The 14,556-nt window shown below is 52.3% G+C and overlaps 1 protein-coding gene across 1 annotated transcript; it reads left to right on the top strand.

Annotated features, from left to right (window-relative positions):
- Window positions 1–281: 281 nt before the first annotated feature.
- LOC100903250 (uncharacterized) lies at window positions 282–14,027 on the top strand. Its single transcript, XM_003739159.1, has 4 exons — window positions 282–571; window positions 1,964–2,199; window positions 11,807–11,982; window positions 13,706–14,027. Exons 1-4 carry the CDS (start codon window positions 282–284, stop codon window positions 13,808–13,810), a joined length of 807 nt encoding a protein of 268 aa, XP_003739207.1. The 3' UTR covers window positions 13,811–14,027.
- Window positions 14,028–14,556: the final 529 nt, after the last annotated feature.

Here is a 14,556-nt window from a genome sequence, read left to right as displayed (position 1 = left end):
TGGTGGTGACAGCGCATCCGTGATTCATTCAGTTTCCGATGCTCGTGTACGATCCGTAAGTTCAGGGCCCTTGCAACATTTGGCGCTTCCGGCTTGGCTCTTAGTCCCGGAATCGTTTCCCGTTCTTATTTGAGGAATTAGTGACCCGGCGCAGGGTATAGCCGAGGAGTAGATTAGCAGGCCAAAGCTCGAGCTCGGCGGAAATGAGGGCTCCCGGAGCTGGATCGCGGTTCGATCGGGGACAAGGGTGAAACTAAATCCATTTTCTCCTCAGTTGCAGAATGTCGGACTCTATCAGGAACATCAGTAGTGATGATGCAGGGGCGTCGGAGTGGTTTCTGGAATTGGACGACGAGATCAGGGCTCCGTTGTCGGAGCCCCGTCAACAGCACAACAGCAATTGGGACACCGACTCGGGCTACGAGCCTTCCCCGGCCTATTTCGCTAACGAACGCAGATTCGAATACCCTCCCATCGAGGACGTCGACGAGGAAGGGGACGACGAGGAGGACCTTCTCGACGATGTGTTCATCGACAGCGCTACCGGTTTCCAGGAATTGCCTTCGACCCCGTAAGTTACAAAGCGAAGTTTTTATTAGGAGCTTCCGGGAATTTCCGGACCAACGGGAATCAAACCCGTGGGGAGAAGACTCGTTCACCTAATTAGAGCCCGGCCAGAGGCCGACCGCAGGCGAATGTCTCCTGCTCGGAGAGCTGTGCAGAAGTCGAAGAACCGGTCGATTATTAGTTTAGGATCGAATCTCGAATGAGGGAAGTCCCCTCGAGAACTCACGAACAGACTAAACTTTCAAAATTTTCTCGGCGCCGAGAGACGCGCCGTGATCGCCCATGAAGCATAAATATAGCGAACAGGTGCGATTTTTTTTCTTCCTCAACCCTGATCGCTATCTTCCATTTCTCTTTCGTGTCTCTCAGAATCGAATTAGGGGCGGTTGGGTTGACGGTCGGTCGCTCGCTCGAGCGCCCGCTCGCTCACCGGGTCCGTCAGTCAGTTAGTCACTCCGTCATTTGGTAGATGATCCGCTCGCTCGCGACCCCTCCAGAGTATCGCATTTCCAGATTGATGATGGTACTCCAAGAGAAGGGCGAAAATTTTCGAGGATTTCCCTCTGTCTGTTCGCGTTTGACAACTCCGAGCGTCTCTCGCTTTTCGATCTCGACACTCGATCAGCAGACAACAGTCATTAGACCTTGAGGGAATCACCAACTGACCGACCGACAAACCGATCGTTCGAGCGGAGAACGCGTTTCGCGATCCGCTGATAACACGACACGAGTAACTGTTCATCGGGAGATACTGTCAAGCCATCGATGTTCATGTAGGAAGCATCTGGATATCTGTGGTCGATGATCCTGGAACCTGACGGGTATTCCGGTGAACTTAGCGGCGCAGACTTCAGCCGAATGTATGTTTTCGAACGGGAACGGCCGAGGAGGAGTTCATGGAGGAACAATGCCCCGACGAACTCATCCGCTGGGGTACCGCGCGATATTCTGACGATGTGAGCCGTAAACTCAGTGTTCATATTGTTGTCAGGTGCTTTCAGCAAGCTCGCGCGATCCTAACGAAACACCATCATCATCTTTATAATCAAGAGCGCGAGAGCTGTCTGAGTTTTACGACCATAAACGAACCAGAAGCAAAACAAAGCCAATTAACAATATGGCGTTTGCTTTTTCTTAATAATGACGTCTCCGAGCTGAGAAGAGAATAAATTCTGAAATTCGTAATCAGCAGCGACCGCCGTTAACGAAGAAATTCCTTGCGAGTGTTCATGACGAGGAGTTTTCTGGAACACTGCGTAGGATCACTCGGCGGGGGAACATCTCATTTTTCTCCCGTTTCCTCCTCTCGTTCGATTGGGGAGGACTCTTCACTTTGTCTTCATAAATCGCGTTCCGATCCCGTGCGTGTCTAATTTTCCCATCTTCTCCCTTACAGCCGATCGTACGCTATCCCGATCCCCGCACGGAAACCCTCGACTCCAAGCGATGATATCCGTGATCAGGATGACTTCTCACTTGTGAGCAGACCCCACAGTTGTCCGCCTAGAGATCCGGAATTCGAGCTGGATCACGACGATTTCCTGGACTCTGGCGAAGAGCTCGATACACTCGTGGAAAAGCTACAGGCTCGCGTCTCGGTTTCCACTCAGACCGACTGGATGTTCGACGAGGGTAAGTCTATCTTCTTTCTCCCTCCGGGGTTTGTTCCCTTTATTTACAGCTCGTTCCATTGCTGAGATGACTAGGCGATCGCCTATTCGAAGTATAGGAGATCTTCGCAGCAGACGATCCTTTGTTGAGTGGGATCTATCCACGAAATAGGCGTCGCACCTGCACTCGCGAGAGCATGTCAGCCCCAGTGTTTTGTTCCGACCGAAGATCTGCCCTCGATTCGATTTTTCGCTGGCTCAGAACTCAGTCAGTTCCCAGCAGCAGACTCGTCACAAGTCTTAACCTGTCTGTGCTTAGGCCGGTCGATTGGTCGCTCGCTCGGCTGCCTGATTGTATTGTGGTGTCATTGTGCCACCCTCGCGTCCCAGGCTCTCTCTGGTTGGGCTTTCTCTCGACGATGGTTTCTCAGACGGCTGCCCCCGCCACCACCTTCTTCTGCCTCAAGAACGGTGGCGGCGGCGGCATCAGCAGCAGCAGCAGCATCACCACCACCTGGCGAGCGGGCAAGCGAGCGAGCAGGGAATAACCTTGGATTGAGTTTTCTTCGCTTCTGTCTGATCACATATCAGGTCGAAAACACTCGATGACTGCTGGGGTTTCTGAGAGTGTTCAGACAGTAGACGGACAGAAGAGTGGATTCGGGGAGCAGCTCCGAGAGGGAGAAGACGCCGGATCGACAGAAGCACCATGCGAGAAAACACCTCGACGTTCTGAGCCAGAGTCGAGCCGGCGTGAGCGCGTAATCGCGGTCGATGGAGTGACCCTCGGAGCTGCCTGAGCGGGAGATCCACATCGGCTTCCCCATCGGATTGTTTCAGTAAATAGAGAAAACGAGAGGAGAGATTCCACATTTGAAAAATGCTTGCGGTACTTACGCGTAGCACAGTGCCGTCGATGGTCAGCGAGCGTGCGCGAAATGTTGCTCGACGCTGAGTGCTTTTGAATCGCCGTGACGGTGTCCACTCAGGGAACAACATTCGCAGAAAACAGAGTACTTAACGAATTTCGTGAGCGATGACACTTATACTTTACTGTGAAGAGTAATGCGATGACTTTGGTGGAGGCGGGGACGTTACCGAAGCCACAGGAGGCGCCACGCTTCCTTGACTCGTGACTCGTGACTGATATTCCGTCATTCTGTCGGTGCGTCTGCCGTTTTCTGTGCTGGCTTATTATTCTGTATACCACGGTGCATTTGCCGATAAGCGAGGGATCCGTCGGAGTATCTGAGCCACCACGGAGTTCAATCCCGCCCGCTGCTCTGGACTAGACTCTGGAAAGACGTTGTCCGGTCGGAGCGTAACTCGAGACGCTGTGCTGCGGAAGCAAGTGAAACTTAGACGGCTCCCTGAGGAGCAACGGAGCAAAACTGATTATTAACGATCTTTGATCGAACCCGCTGCACTGTGTGTTTGATGATAATAGCTTTTTAACTGAGCCTGGTCGTTTTCTCAGGTTCTGTCTGGCCGGTTAACTGGCCGGCTGAATCTAATCACATAACGGTAGCAGTCAGTCCTGTAGACCAATCTGGCGGCAGCAGCAAAATAGATGTCCGTCAATCATGTGGGCTTTCTCTCCCTTGGTCCGCTGCGGACTTTGTTAGTTAGAGTCGTCAGCTCGTCCGTCCGTCCATCCGTCCGTCAGACCCTCCGACGGTCGATCTGTTGTTGTCCTGCAGCTCCTGCTCGTCCTGAGATGAGAAATTAAGTTCTTCGTCTGTTGACCATCGGTCGAGACTCCCCATCTAGTGTGAGGGGACCTCCTCGACCAAAGTCGTGAGACTAATCAATATAACAACGACGGCCGAGACGACGATTGCTGCCGCCGCGGCCGCCACCACTTGTTCCGCGCTGAGCAGGCGAAAGTCGCAGCAAACTGAAACTAAAGAAATATTGCCCTCAGTCAGACAGTAGAAGCATCGGCGGCGAGAGTCAGGCGAAATGCAGAAGGGAAAAGAACAGGTCGAAAGCTACCGATGACTGTCTAACTTATCGCTCATTAACGGCAGAGCCACTCCGCTCGGTTTAAATTGAGATGGAGCAAATCTAGGGGTCAGTCGGAAGAGTCAAACAGAAGAACAGCTCGATCAAATCTCCGGGCTTTCGCTCGGTCGGTCAGTTTGACGGTCGGTCTTTCGACGCATAACGTCAGTGTTTTGTTCTCGGAGCCTGAGGAAAAAACTCTTCGAAATACACCTATTGGATCGATGCACATAACAGCTGTGCTCGCTGGTGAGATCCCGTAATCTAAATGAGGAGTCCTCAGGTGGAACAGCTCGCGCCCACGGGATCTAGAGTCAGAATCCTGCGATGCGACACCGGGCGTTCTCATGTGAGGGTGCTCGGGGATGAGAATTTCGTTGCTTGATAGATTCCCTTCCTTGAGCGATATATCGCCCGGTCGAGATAAAAGTCGGAAACGGCAAGATATCCGGAGACATTCGAACCGGTCTGCCGTTGCGCAATCAGAGTTCTACAGATTGCTGACGAAGGGCAGGAGCTTCTTCTCCCTCAACAGATCCGTTCCCGTGTCCTTCTGTCGATCGTTTGTCCGTCTGTCGGTCTCCCATGTATCTATCGTTCGTCGAGTCGATGAGTCTCACGTTGCTGCTGCGGCTGTTCAGTCACCTCAAATTGGCGCCCGTATTTTGCACTGAATCCAATCATTATACGGCGCATGTGTAATAAAATAATGAAATTGTCATCATTAAATAATTACATCCGATATTATCGCTCCGCTTGAGTCCAACGAAGCTCCGGAGCGCCCAACGCGTCGAGCTCTGCTATTAAAGGTCGTCGAGGGTGCCATTATTTGTCGTGATCGAAAACGAGAAGCAAAAAGTAAGCAAGCAAACAGCCCCTAATCACCTAATGGAGAGTCTCGAGCATATTGGTGTTCACACCTTCACCCAGGGCCTCAGTAAACACCTCAGACAGAGCACTTCGTAATGACAGCGTACCTTCACGGCGCACCCTCACATCACCGTCGTTGTCTCCGAATCACCAGATAAATCAAGAAGCGATATATGATCGCGCTGACATACAGAAACGGAGATAAGTCCACGGGGAATTATACGCTGACGAATGCAGCTAGAGGGCGATATTGACCGCTTGACGAATGAGTCTGGGGGCAGCAGCAGGGTCTCGACGAACTCGAGAACCAGACGTGTTTACTCGCGGAACGAAATTGTTTCCGCTCCCAATAGCGAGAGACAGAAAGATATTACGATTGTCTCGACTCGATCGGAACATATACGATGCGAGGTGGATTTATGATGTTTTGTTTTGCTGTCAACTCCGATGGAAAACGACTTCGATTTGCACCCGAACCAAGACGTGCCCCGATCGTCAGTGTTTCTCGAGCCGTCGTCGGTGGCTATCGACCGTAATTAATTGGCCGAAAGTTGTTTCATTCACGGTGCCAGACGCCGTTCACGGCTCTTCTGGACAGAATTAGCGAATTCGTCTTCGCCTCCACCTCGCGCCCAAACGAGCCAGCAACCGTTGTCATTTGTCCGGAATACGGGCAGGTTGCCGACCTCGATCGTACCGACGGCGGCGGCGACGACGATGACGCGGAATCACTTTGCTGTCATTGTGAAGTCATTATTATTCCACCTCGTTTCCTTGGTGGCCCTTGCTTCTTTTTTTTGTTCGCGAGCAAGCTGCAAGCTCGCCAGCCGACTTGTCCCGAAGTGGCTGATTTGACAACATGCTCGAGCTGCATTAACCATCGGGTTTCTTCCAATCGAGCAAGCGAGCGCGCACCGGCCATCCGAGCTAGCGACTGGCCGGCTGGCCAGACAAGAGCCGCACCTGGGCAACCCAGATTTCGTTATCTTTGAGACTTAGTCTTAACGTCGCTTCCTTTGGACGTCGCTCCCTCCGATCGGTGATTCCTCCGGACGTCGATTCCTTCGACCGTCGATACCTACGGACGTCGATTCCTCCAGATTTCGATTCCTCCGGACGTCGATCCCCCCCAACCACGATTCCTAAGAACCTCGACTCCCCCGAACTTCGATTCCGTCGGACGTCGATTTCCCCGAATGTTCGATCCATGGGTTGCGGTTGTATGGACTCCTTCGGTTCAGAACTCGCCGCCGCGCTGCCACAATGACAAAACTGTGACTGGACCTCCACCTCACGGGAGAGATCACACGGCTCGGTTATCCGCGCTGACTTACATCTTTCCAGTTGTGTGCCCGTTAGTTTGTTTCGGGGCCGGGTCATCGAAAGTGCGATACACCGTTGAGGACGCGCATACGACCGTGGCCGTCAGTGTGGGCAGAAGTTATTGAAGCGAGCGAGCTATGTATCTAATGGCCGTCGCCAAAGACGTATAAGTTGCTCCGAGTTGTTCTGGCCGCCGCGGCCGCGCCGTAACTGTAGGACCTTGCTACGACGCATGCTAAGGCTCTTGTCACTGAAGTGAAACCCTCGGCACGGAGGAGTCATCAGCGGGCGATTTTTGTTACCACCAATAGTCACGGAAACACGATGATTTTCCCCTCCTACGAGATTGATACTTTTTGTTCGAGTCACGCCAACCGCTTCTCGGACGACTTTCCTCTCCATGCTCTACCTAAACTCGTGGGGAGTCGCTCTTACCGCGAGAGCGACGACAATACATCTCGATCGGTCGGTATAGATCTTGCTCGAAACGACTGATTCCGAAGGTAGTGTGCTCGCCCGTCTATGTAGGCGCTCGGTTGACATGCGCGCATCATCTGTTGTTGAAGAACGTTACTAGACGTCGTTGAATTCGTTCGTTTTTCAGAATTTTATAACGATTTTTTTCTTTCTCCTTCTGTTCATCACTTGTCGGCGGCGGCGACGGTAGACGGGTCGAAAGTGGCAATTGTTGTCGAAATCTGCCGAGAAGTTCGAACTTGTTCGGCTTCTTGTTGACTGACTCGCCGTTTTCGTCCGTGGATCTGTCTGATGATGTTTAATGTGTCCAGGTGTCTGGGTGCCTCTCATCGTTTAAATTGCTTTCGGTTGCCGTCTTCATATTGGCTTTGACAACATATCGACATCACCTCGTTCAACTTTACCCTGGGCGTAGCTTATTGTGAGCTGTTGCGACCATTGTAAACAGCGACATACATTAGCGCGACGAACGAATATTGGCTGGTTTTTCGCTTTGTCACAGTTAGCCGTCATTCGTCCGCTCGTTCGTATGTGTGCGTGCGTGGCCGTCAGTGCGTCCGTACGCCCGCTTGCCTCGGGTCTTCGCCGATCTACTGCTCGGAACTTGTTCGCGGTTCACGTGTGAGAAAAACGAAAACAGAAAACACTTTGCGGGCATGAGAACCACGGATGACCCTTCGGACAGGATTGAATATAGCATGACATAACTGTCTGCTCTTCGTGCTGCATTTCTCTCCTTTTTTTCTGTCCTCCCGAAGACTTCGGTGGCGAGAATCAACAGCGGTCGGAGAGCCATAGACGATGGGGAATAGTGGGGAACGAGAGGTATTTAAATAAAGTTAGTAACCGAAAAGAAAATCGACTGTGCAGAAAAGGGCGGGGACACGATTCGGGCAAAAATGACATTCGGACGAAGGTAGCTGCGTGTCCATCCTTTCTTTCTTTGGTTCGTTGCAGATATATTTTTTCTTCTCCCACTTTAATTCTAATGTTATGCTTTTTGACAACTGAAGGCGGGTGGCAGCTCTCGAGAACTCTTCTCCTCTGTCTGTCGACTGCCGTTGTTGTCGCCACTACCGCAACTGACAATACAGCAACATTCGAACCGGAGAGAAGAGGAAAAAAGCGGAAATTATTGTCAAGTCGCGCGATGCTCCCGAAACGGCCCAGGTGCAGCCGAAGCCCTCATACATCGAAGCAAGCGACCATGCAGCCGAGCAACCTACTGAGCAGCGGACCGAACGAGTGAATCGGCGAGCTTACCAAGCTAGCTCAGAACCGGACGATCCATTTGACCTTACTGTCGTGGAAGTCGATATCGAATCATCTCTGTCGGGATCCGAGCTCCGATCCAGAGTTCATTCCCTAAACCCCGAGCGGCGAGCCGGGCGGGAGTTCCAGGAAAATCTGGAACGAGAACAGGGATATTCGTTCCGATAATCGAATGAACAGAAAACATGTAGGTGTAAGAGCCGGATGACTCACTTGACTGGCGACTCCCGCAACGATGGGCTCAGCGAGCGATGGCTATTGGTGCACAAACCAGAGGTTTTTCATCACCACATGAAATAATTGTCGGCGTTCGCCCGGCCAGACAGCTTGTCGCAAGCCTTGTCTGACTCATCTCGATAAAAGTGAAGTGGCGTCGAGGGAACGGAAGAAACGAGCAGTCGGGGCAGGGGACCGCTATTCGAAATTGACTCATCCTTCTTCTACTGCCTGTTTCGCCAGCCAGCGGCCTGTTACGGTCGGCTGATCCGTCGCAAGCGGGCAAGAAAACGGTGATGATCTAAACTTTACCGACGACGCCACCAGATGGTAATAACCAGCGCCGGCAGCCACACAGCGATCCCTGATGATTTGCATACTGAAAAACAACAACCTACATCTGATTCCGAATATCATATTCAGCTGGGTTCGGTCCCCGTTTGAGGTCGCTAACATCCAAGAGCCGGACTGAGGAAGGAGCGAAATGGGTTCGTTCAGATGCCGAAATGCATTCGGTAGTCTCATAAACGAGTGAGGCTTTATCTCTGGGGCTGTACGCTTGCCGTCGGCCGGTGGTAATCATCTCCACTCACCCAACCAATGTAAATTTCGCTCCCATTCCCCTGATGTGTATTGCGCGTCGAAGATCAAATGGGATTGGGTTTCGTTCGAAATTTCGTCTGAAGGAGCTCCTTGTTTACTTTCGAGAAAAATCAAATCGCATTCATCTGGTTTGCGCTGGGAGTACATTGTTGAGCTTGCCCAAACAACGCCTGTTCCTGCGATCGCGAACTGACTGACTGACTAGCTAGCGGGCTAGATGGTCGCTCCGAGTTCTCGAGAAACAATATAATCCGGTTGGTGCTTGTGTTTCCAGAAACTCGTTCTGGCCATGAATCACAGGAGATCACCGTGTATTATTTTTTTTCGGGCAGATTTAGTCTCGATCGCGATTTGTAAGCCAAGCCTCTGGAATGAAGTGGATGCGCAGCGCGAATGAGCGGCGCCGCAACACCTTCGGTTCTTCGGCGACACACGATCGTAGAGTACGGATATTACGTGAGCTTCCCGAAGACGGGAAATCAGAAGAGATTCTCCGGCGGGCCATGCTGTAGAATATCGGTAATTAGGCCCGGTCCAAAACGTTCCCTGAATACATTGCAAGTCACATTCGGAGCTTACGTGCCGAGCGTCACAGTAAAACGCTAACCTGGCCTAATCGTGATCCTGGCGAAGCGTTATTAGCGTTAAGAATCGGTGACATTCGTTCTGAAGCCTAACGGGTCCAACCGGAACACATGCGATGCTGAAGAGCTGATGGAGAGATGACAATTTTCGTCTGGTGCTCCTGCCGCTCGTCTTTCGTGGAACAGCGTAGCGTCGAGCGCGCACCTGCGCTGTCTTCGCAGCGAAAACGTAAAAAGCAGTCGTCTGGTCAGTTAGACTGACAGAGAGAGACAGACAGACAGACGGACGGACCGACACAGCGAGCGAGCGATGTCTACGAGAAGAACAAAAGTAAAAGAACCAACGCCTCTTGGGTCATCGACAACGGTCTTAACAGAGGTTGCGCACGAAAGCCACTTCGAGAAAGGTACTCGTTCCGAAGACGTTCACTCGCTGACAGTCCCGCTTAGTTGATTTGACGAGCAGCTAGCGGGTGGACCGAAGAAATCGAATAGATGTCGCTTGACGAATAATTTATGATCGCAAGCACCGAACAGACGGTCTAACGGGACCTGGCTGAGAGCAGATTTTTTTTCTCTCCCCAAGCCGATCCCGAACACAGCACGTGACTTCAGATAGAGGCCTTTCGGGCCACGGTCGGCGCGGGCGGTGGTGGCGTCGACGACGACGCCGCCAAAATCACCCAAACAGGAAGACTCGATGTCTGTCGTCGATAGACGGTATCTTCTTGCGAGCGACCCCTTCTGAGCTTTATTCGATGTTTCACCATCGTTTCTGCTCGTCTCGATGTAGTGACGGAAAGTCAGGAATACGTATCAGGCAGTCGGCTTTTGTTTGCTGTGCCACGAGGTCGTATCGCCTCGCGGCTAAGCCGCGCGTCAACAAATCCGCGCACGCGTCTCCGAGAGCTTAGACCAATAATCCAATCTCGTCCGAGTCGTGCGTCCATCCGTCAGCCAGTCAGTCAGTCAGTCGGTCGGTCGGTCCGTCGGTCCGTCGTCAAAGCTTTCATCAATCTTGGATCTCCCATCAATCAATGCATAGATCACATTTCCATCAATCCATCCATCAATCGATCCTCCAATCACTCGCTCGAAAACGCGACCACGGATCTTGGAAATTTCAAACACAAATTATAATCCGACGCCGGAGTCATGGTGCGCCTGCAGAACCAGCCAGCGGGTGGATTCAGGTGTTGATGATGATGATAATGACGATGCTCGGAGAAGTTTCAGTAGCCAACCAAACAAAAGACCGACCCGAGAGCAACACCTGGGTCGGTCGATCGAGAGGCTGGCTGGTGTCTTCGCACTTTTCCCCTTCGGTATCTTTCTCCTCCTCATGCTTCCTTAGATCCACGGACAGAGCCGCGACGAGCACTGCGCGATCATCAGAAACTTTCGACAGGTTCGACGAATGACGATATGCGGTGACGCGCTTTCCGAGTGTCCGGCGGTCGACTAACCACGTTAGGGCTCTTCGAAAGGAGAGCGCTCGGGCCGCATTTCTTTCGCGCTATACCCACGAAGCCGGGCGACCGCGATCGACGGATGGGAATCCTTCTGAAAATCAATTTAAAATCTATCGAGTCCGAGCGGATGAAGTGCGTGCCTATCTATCTTGAAGTTTCGGAGTAGTTTGTCGACTATTGACAGAAGTGTTGCAGCTCATTGGCTCCATCGCTCTCTCGAACGTTCGCTCCCCGGCCGAACCGTTCCTCGGCTGGTTCGGTCTCCGGACAACTCATCCGCTCGCCCCGGTCGATGTTTGATCGGGGTCACGCAGGTGTCTACGGAGGGGTGGCGTACTGTTCGTTACCCCGTCTTCGACGTCTGAGGCCTCTGTGGGTGTTGGCTCAATCGTTCGCTCGCTCTGCCTGCCCGTCCGTTTGCCTAGCTTTTCTACTGCTTGACCAGAAGATGAGGCCCCTGATTCAAGTCCGCGAGAACTCCTCGAGCTAATCGATGGCTACGAAGACAGCTAAAGTAACACGTAGTCAGTCAAGAACTGATTGAAGTAACCAAATATCCGTGGGCGTAGGGTAGCAGCGGGGTTCCGCGTTGATCCGTCCCGGGTTCGCCCTTCTCGACGATGACAGCTGCTCGGGAAACAAACCACTGTCGAGCTTCGACTTTTCTGCCCCATTCCGATGCGGATCGAACCTCGGATCCGAATCCTATACCTCACAGAGTCAGACGTTTTCCGGCCTCGTCAGCGAGAAATCTTCGAAAGATCCACTTCAGACCGAGATCGAAATCTCAAAACCTTGACCTTTCCAGAACTCGCCGGCCTCGCGGCACGCTCCACCAACCCGAACGTTCCGGATGTAGTTCCACGTCGTTTGCCCAGAAGTCTGCCCAGGAGAGCCGCTTCCTTCAATGGAGTGGATTTCCTAACCATTGGATACGAGCTACGGAGGCTTTCGGACCGTTGGGAAGACGCTCGCCGACAGAAGGTAAATCGATCAGTCCATAGTTCCTCCATTGCAGTTTCCATTCCTGTGTCGACACGAAGAAGCAGAACACGCTTTCGTTCCATATTTGTCTCGAGGAGTCAAGGTTGGCATTGCCTGAAAGCGTCGCAGACGTCTCGAGACCTTGTGCTATCCAAGGTCGAGATGGACCCGCATTATGTAACAGCTTCCTGTGTTCGAGTCGGAACGGGTTAAGTTCGCCTAACGACTATCAAAACCTTCTGAGTAGGATTCTAAACGTCTAGACGACATTGGCTCGAAATAGAGAGAGAGAGTGACGAAGCACTTTTTTTATGAAATTAGTCTCGATGGCTGCTCGATCAGGTTGTCGGGTCGGATGGCTAGGTCCGAATCCTAGCCGAGGCCCCGACTCGGAACGACTGACGATGCTCGTAGGCGGCAATCTGTCCGCTGAGAACTCGTGCATTTGCGAGTGCGCTTTTGCGGGTCGGATCAAAATCTCGCCGCCTGGCTGGGGCTCGGGGATGAGCTGCACCGTCGTCGTCAGTGCAGAGAAGCAGCTGTTTCTAGATGATGATGATGACTGGTTGGCTGACACTGAGTGGAAGTGGTGGCGGCGGCGGCGGTGGTGTATTGTTATTCAGATATTTACAAGGGGGCACCAGTCTCAACCAGAGCTTTTGCTTTCTCTTGTTCGATTTAGAGTGCCCCGAGTTTCGTCGTCGTCGTCGTCTTCTTGGTCTTCTCACTCCGCGCCGGCGTTCGGCCATCCACCAGCTATCCAACCACCACCACCACCAGCTGCCAGATGGTGGGAGCCTCCCACACCGCCAACAGCCACCCTAAGGGGCCAGAAGACGTCCTAAGCGAACGGGTTTAGGGTCCCTAAACCATCAAGCAACCCCGAGCGATGCGAACGGCTGGGCACGCAGGCAGGCGGGCGGGCAGGTTTCATAGCTCACCGTCATCGTCTCTAAGCACACTGTGCAGCAGATTGTCATTTTGTGCTTTGTCAAAGTCACAGAGGATCTCAGCTGAGCTTATTATTCCGATACAAGGGACAGCATATTAGCCTACCGATGAGAGTCACACACATTCTCTCTCTCTCTCTAGAGACATAGGGCGCATTCGGAATTGACTTCTCGAATCCGTGCGTTTGGCTTACGCTCGTGTTTGCCGGAGATGGCGAGTGGTCGTGCTACTAATGGCCTCGTCAGTGATATAATCTGAACTGATCTCGATAGACATCGCTCGCGATAGGTGGAGGCGGGTGTCTGCCTCGACGGCTGGACGGACGGACAGACGGCCGAACGAACCGCTATCGTCAGACCGACAGCCCTGCCCACCTCATCAGCTGTCTATTCCGCCTCAAGTCGAGCAGGCAACGACACGCTGCGAGCCGTCAAATAATCGAGCAGCCACACATGTATGATCAAGATCACCTTGACAAGTGGCTGCTTCAAGAGCGTGTTCTCTCGAGCCTCTCGGCATCGATTCTGTTTACGTGTGGCGACGGTGACACTGATACTGCTGAGCAGACTGGAGCTCGTCCGGTTTGTAAATCCATCTGTTCACACAAGCGACTTTCCAAAGAGTTCTCAAGTCGTTTTCTGAGCCAACGATCGACCAATGAGCTCTCCGTCGTCGGAGTATCGGTCAGCACGAGACAGGGCTGCTGCAACGGATTTTCGGACTCGATTGGCTCTGGAGAAAATTAACAATTTTCGTTTTTCGCTCTTTCCAGAGAGCTCTGGAGAATCCGAACACGTTCATGGATTTCGTCTACAACGCTATCTCAACGAACAGGGACCGCAGAAGACCGCGAATTCCTCCAACGTTCGTGCGGTAGGAACTCTCCCCGAGGAAGGCTTTCCGTACGGATCGGGACAATCGCTGCGGAGCCGCCGCTGTCGGAAGCAACTCCTTCTCTGTCGAATACGAGAGCCCACATATTGTACATTGTAATATCATTTCCATTGTTTTCATGGCATTAATGTGCGGGATTTTTCTTTAATGAGAGGACGCTGTGTCGCTACTGCTCGGACGGCAGACGAGAGAAGCGCACCATGGGGATCCCCTCTGCAGAACAGTGTCTTGACCGCGACCCAGTGGAATTATTCTCTTATCCCCATCTACTTACGTAGTGATAACAGCAATTACGTGACAGCAACCTCGGCCCCCGAACGAATACTTCGGATCGAGAATGACTCAAAGGATAGCCCCTCCGACCTTCTATTGTCAGGGGAAGCTCGATGAGCTCGTCTCCGCACGGGAGCATAGATGACTTAATGCAATTTCAAAAAAAAGTTACCATGGAATATACGAGCGAATCTTACCAACGAACCTTAGTGAATCGATGCCGATCGACAATGCCACTGAAAGAAGCCAGCCTCCTTTTGGGGGTGTTAGAAAACAATCATTGTTAGCCTCGAGGTGTCCGCCATCTCCGTGAATTCCATCATCGGAGTAGGCCCAAACGAGCGTACATTCATTGTGCTGTGCCACTTGACAGTGAGCATGGGGAATCCCTCATTCTTCCGTAATGGGGAATTCTTCGAGAAGTGTATTAAAACAGCAACCTGGACCTCAGGAATC

The sequence above is a fragment of the Galendromus occidentalis genome, unplaced genomic scaffold (assembly GCF_000255335.2).
Source record: "Galendromus occidentalis unplaced genomic scaffold, Mocc_1.1 scf7180000076421, whole genome shotgun sequence".
Lineage (NCBI taxonomy): Eukaryota > Metazoa > Arthropoda > Arachnida > Mesostigmata > Phytoseiidae > Galendromus > Galendromus occidentalis.
The sequence above is the reverse complement of the archived record's forward strand: the minus strand, read 5'-3'. Positions and strand labels throughout refer to the sequence as shown.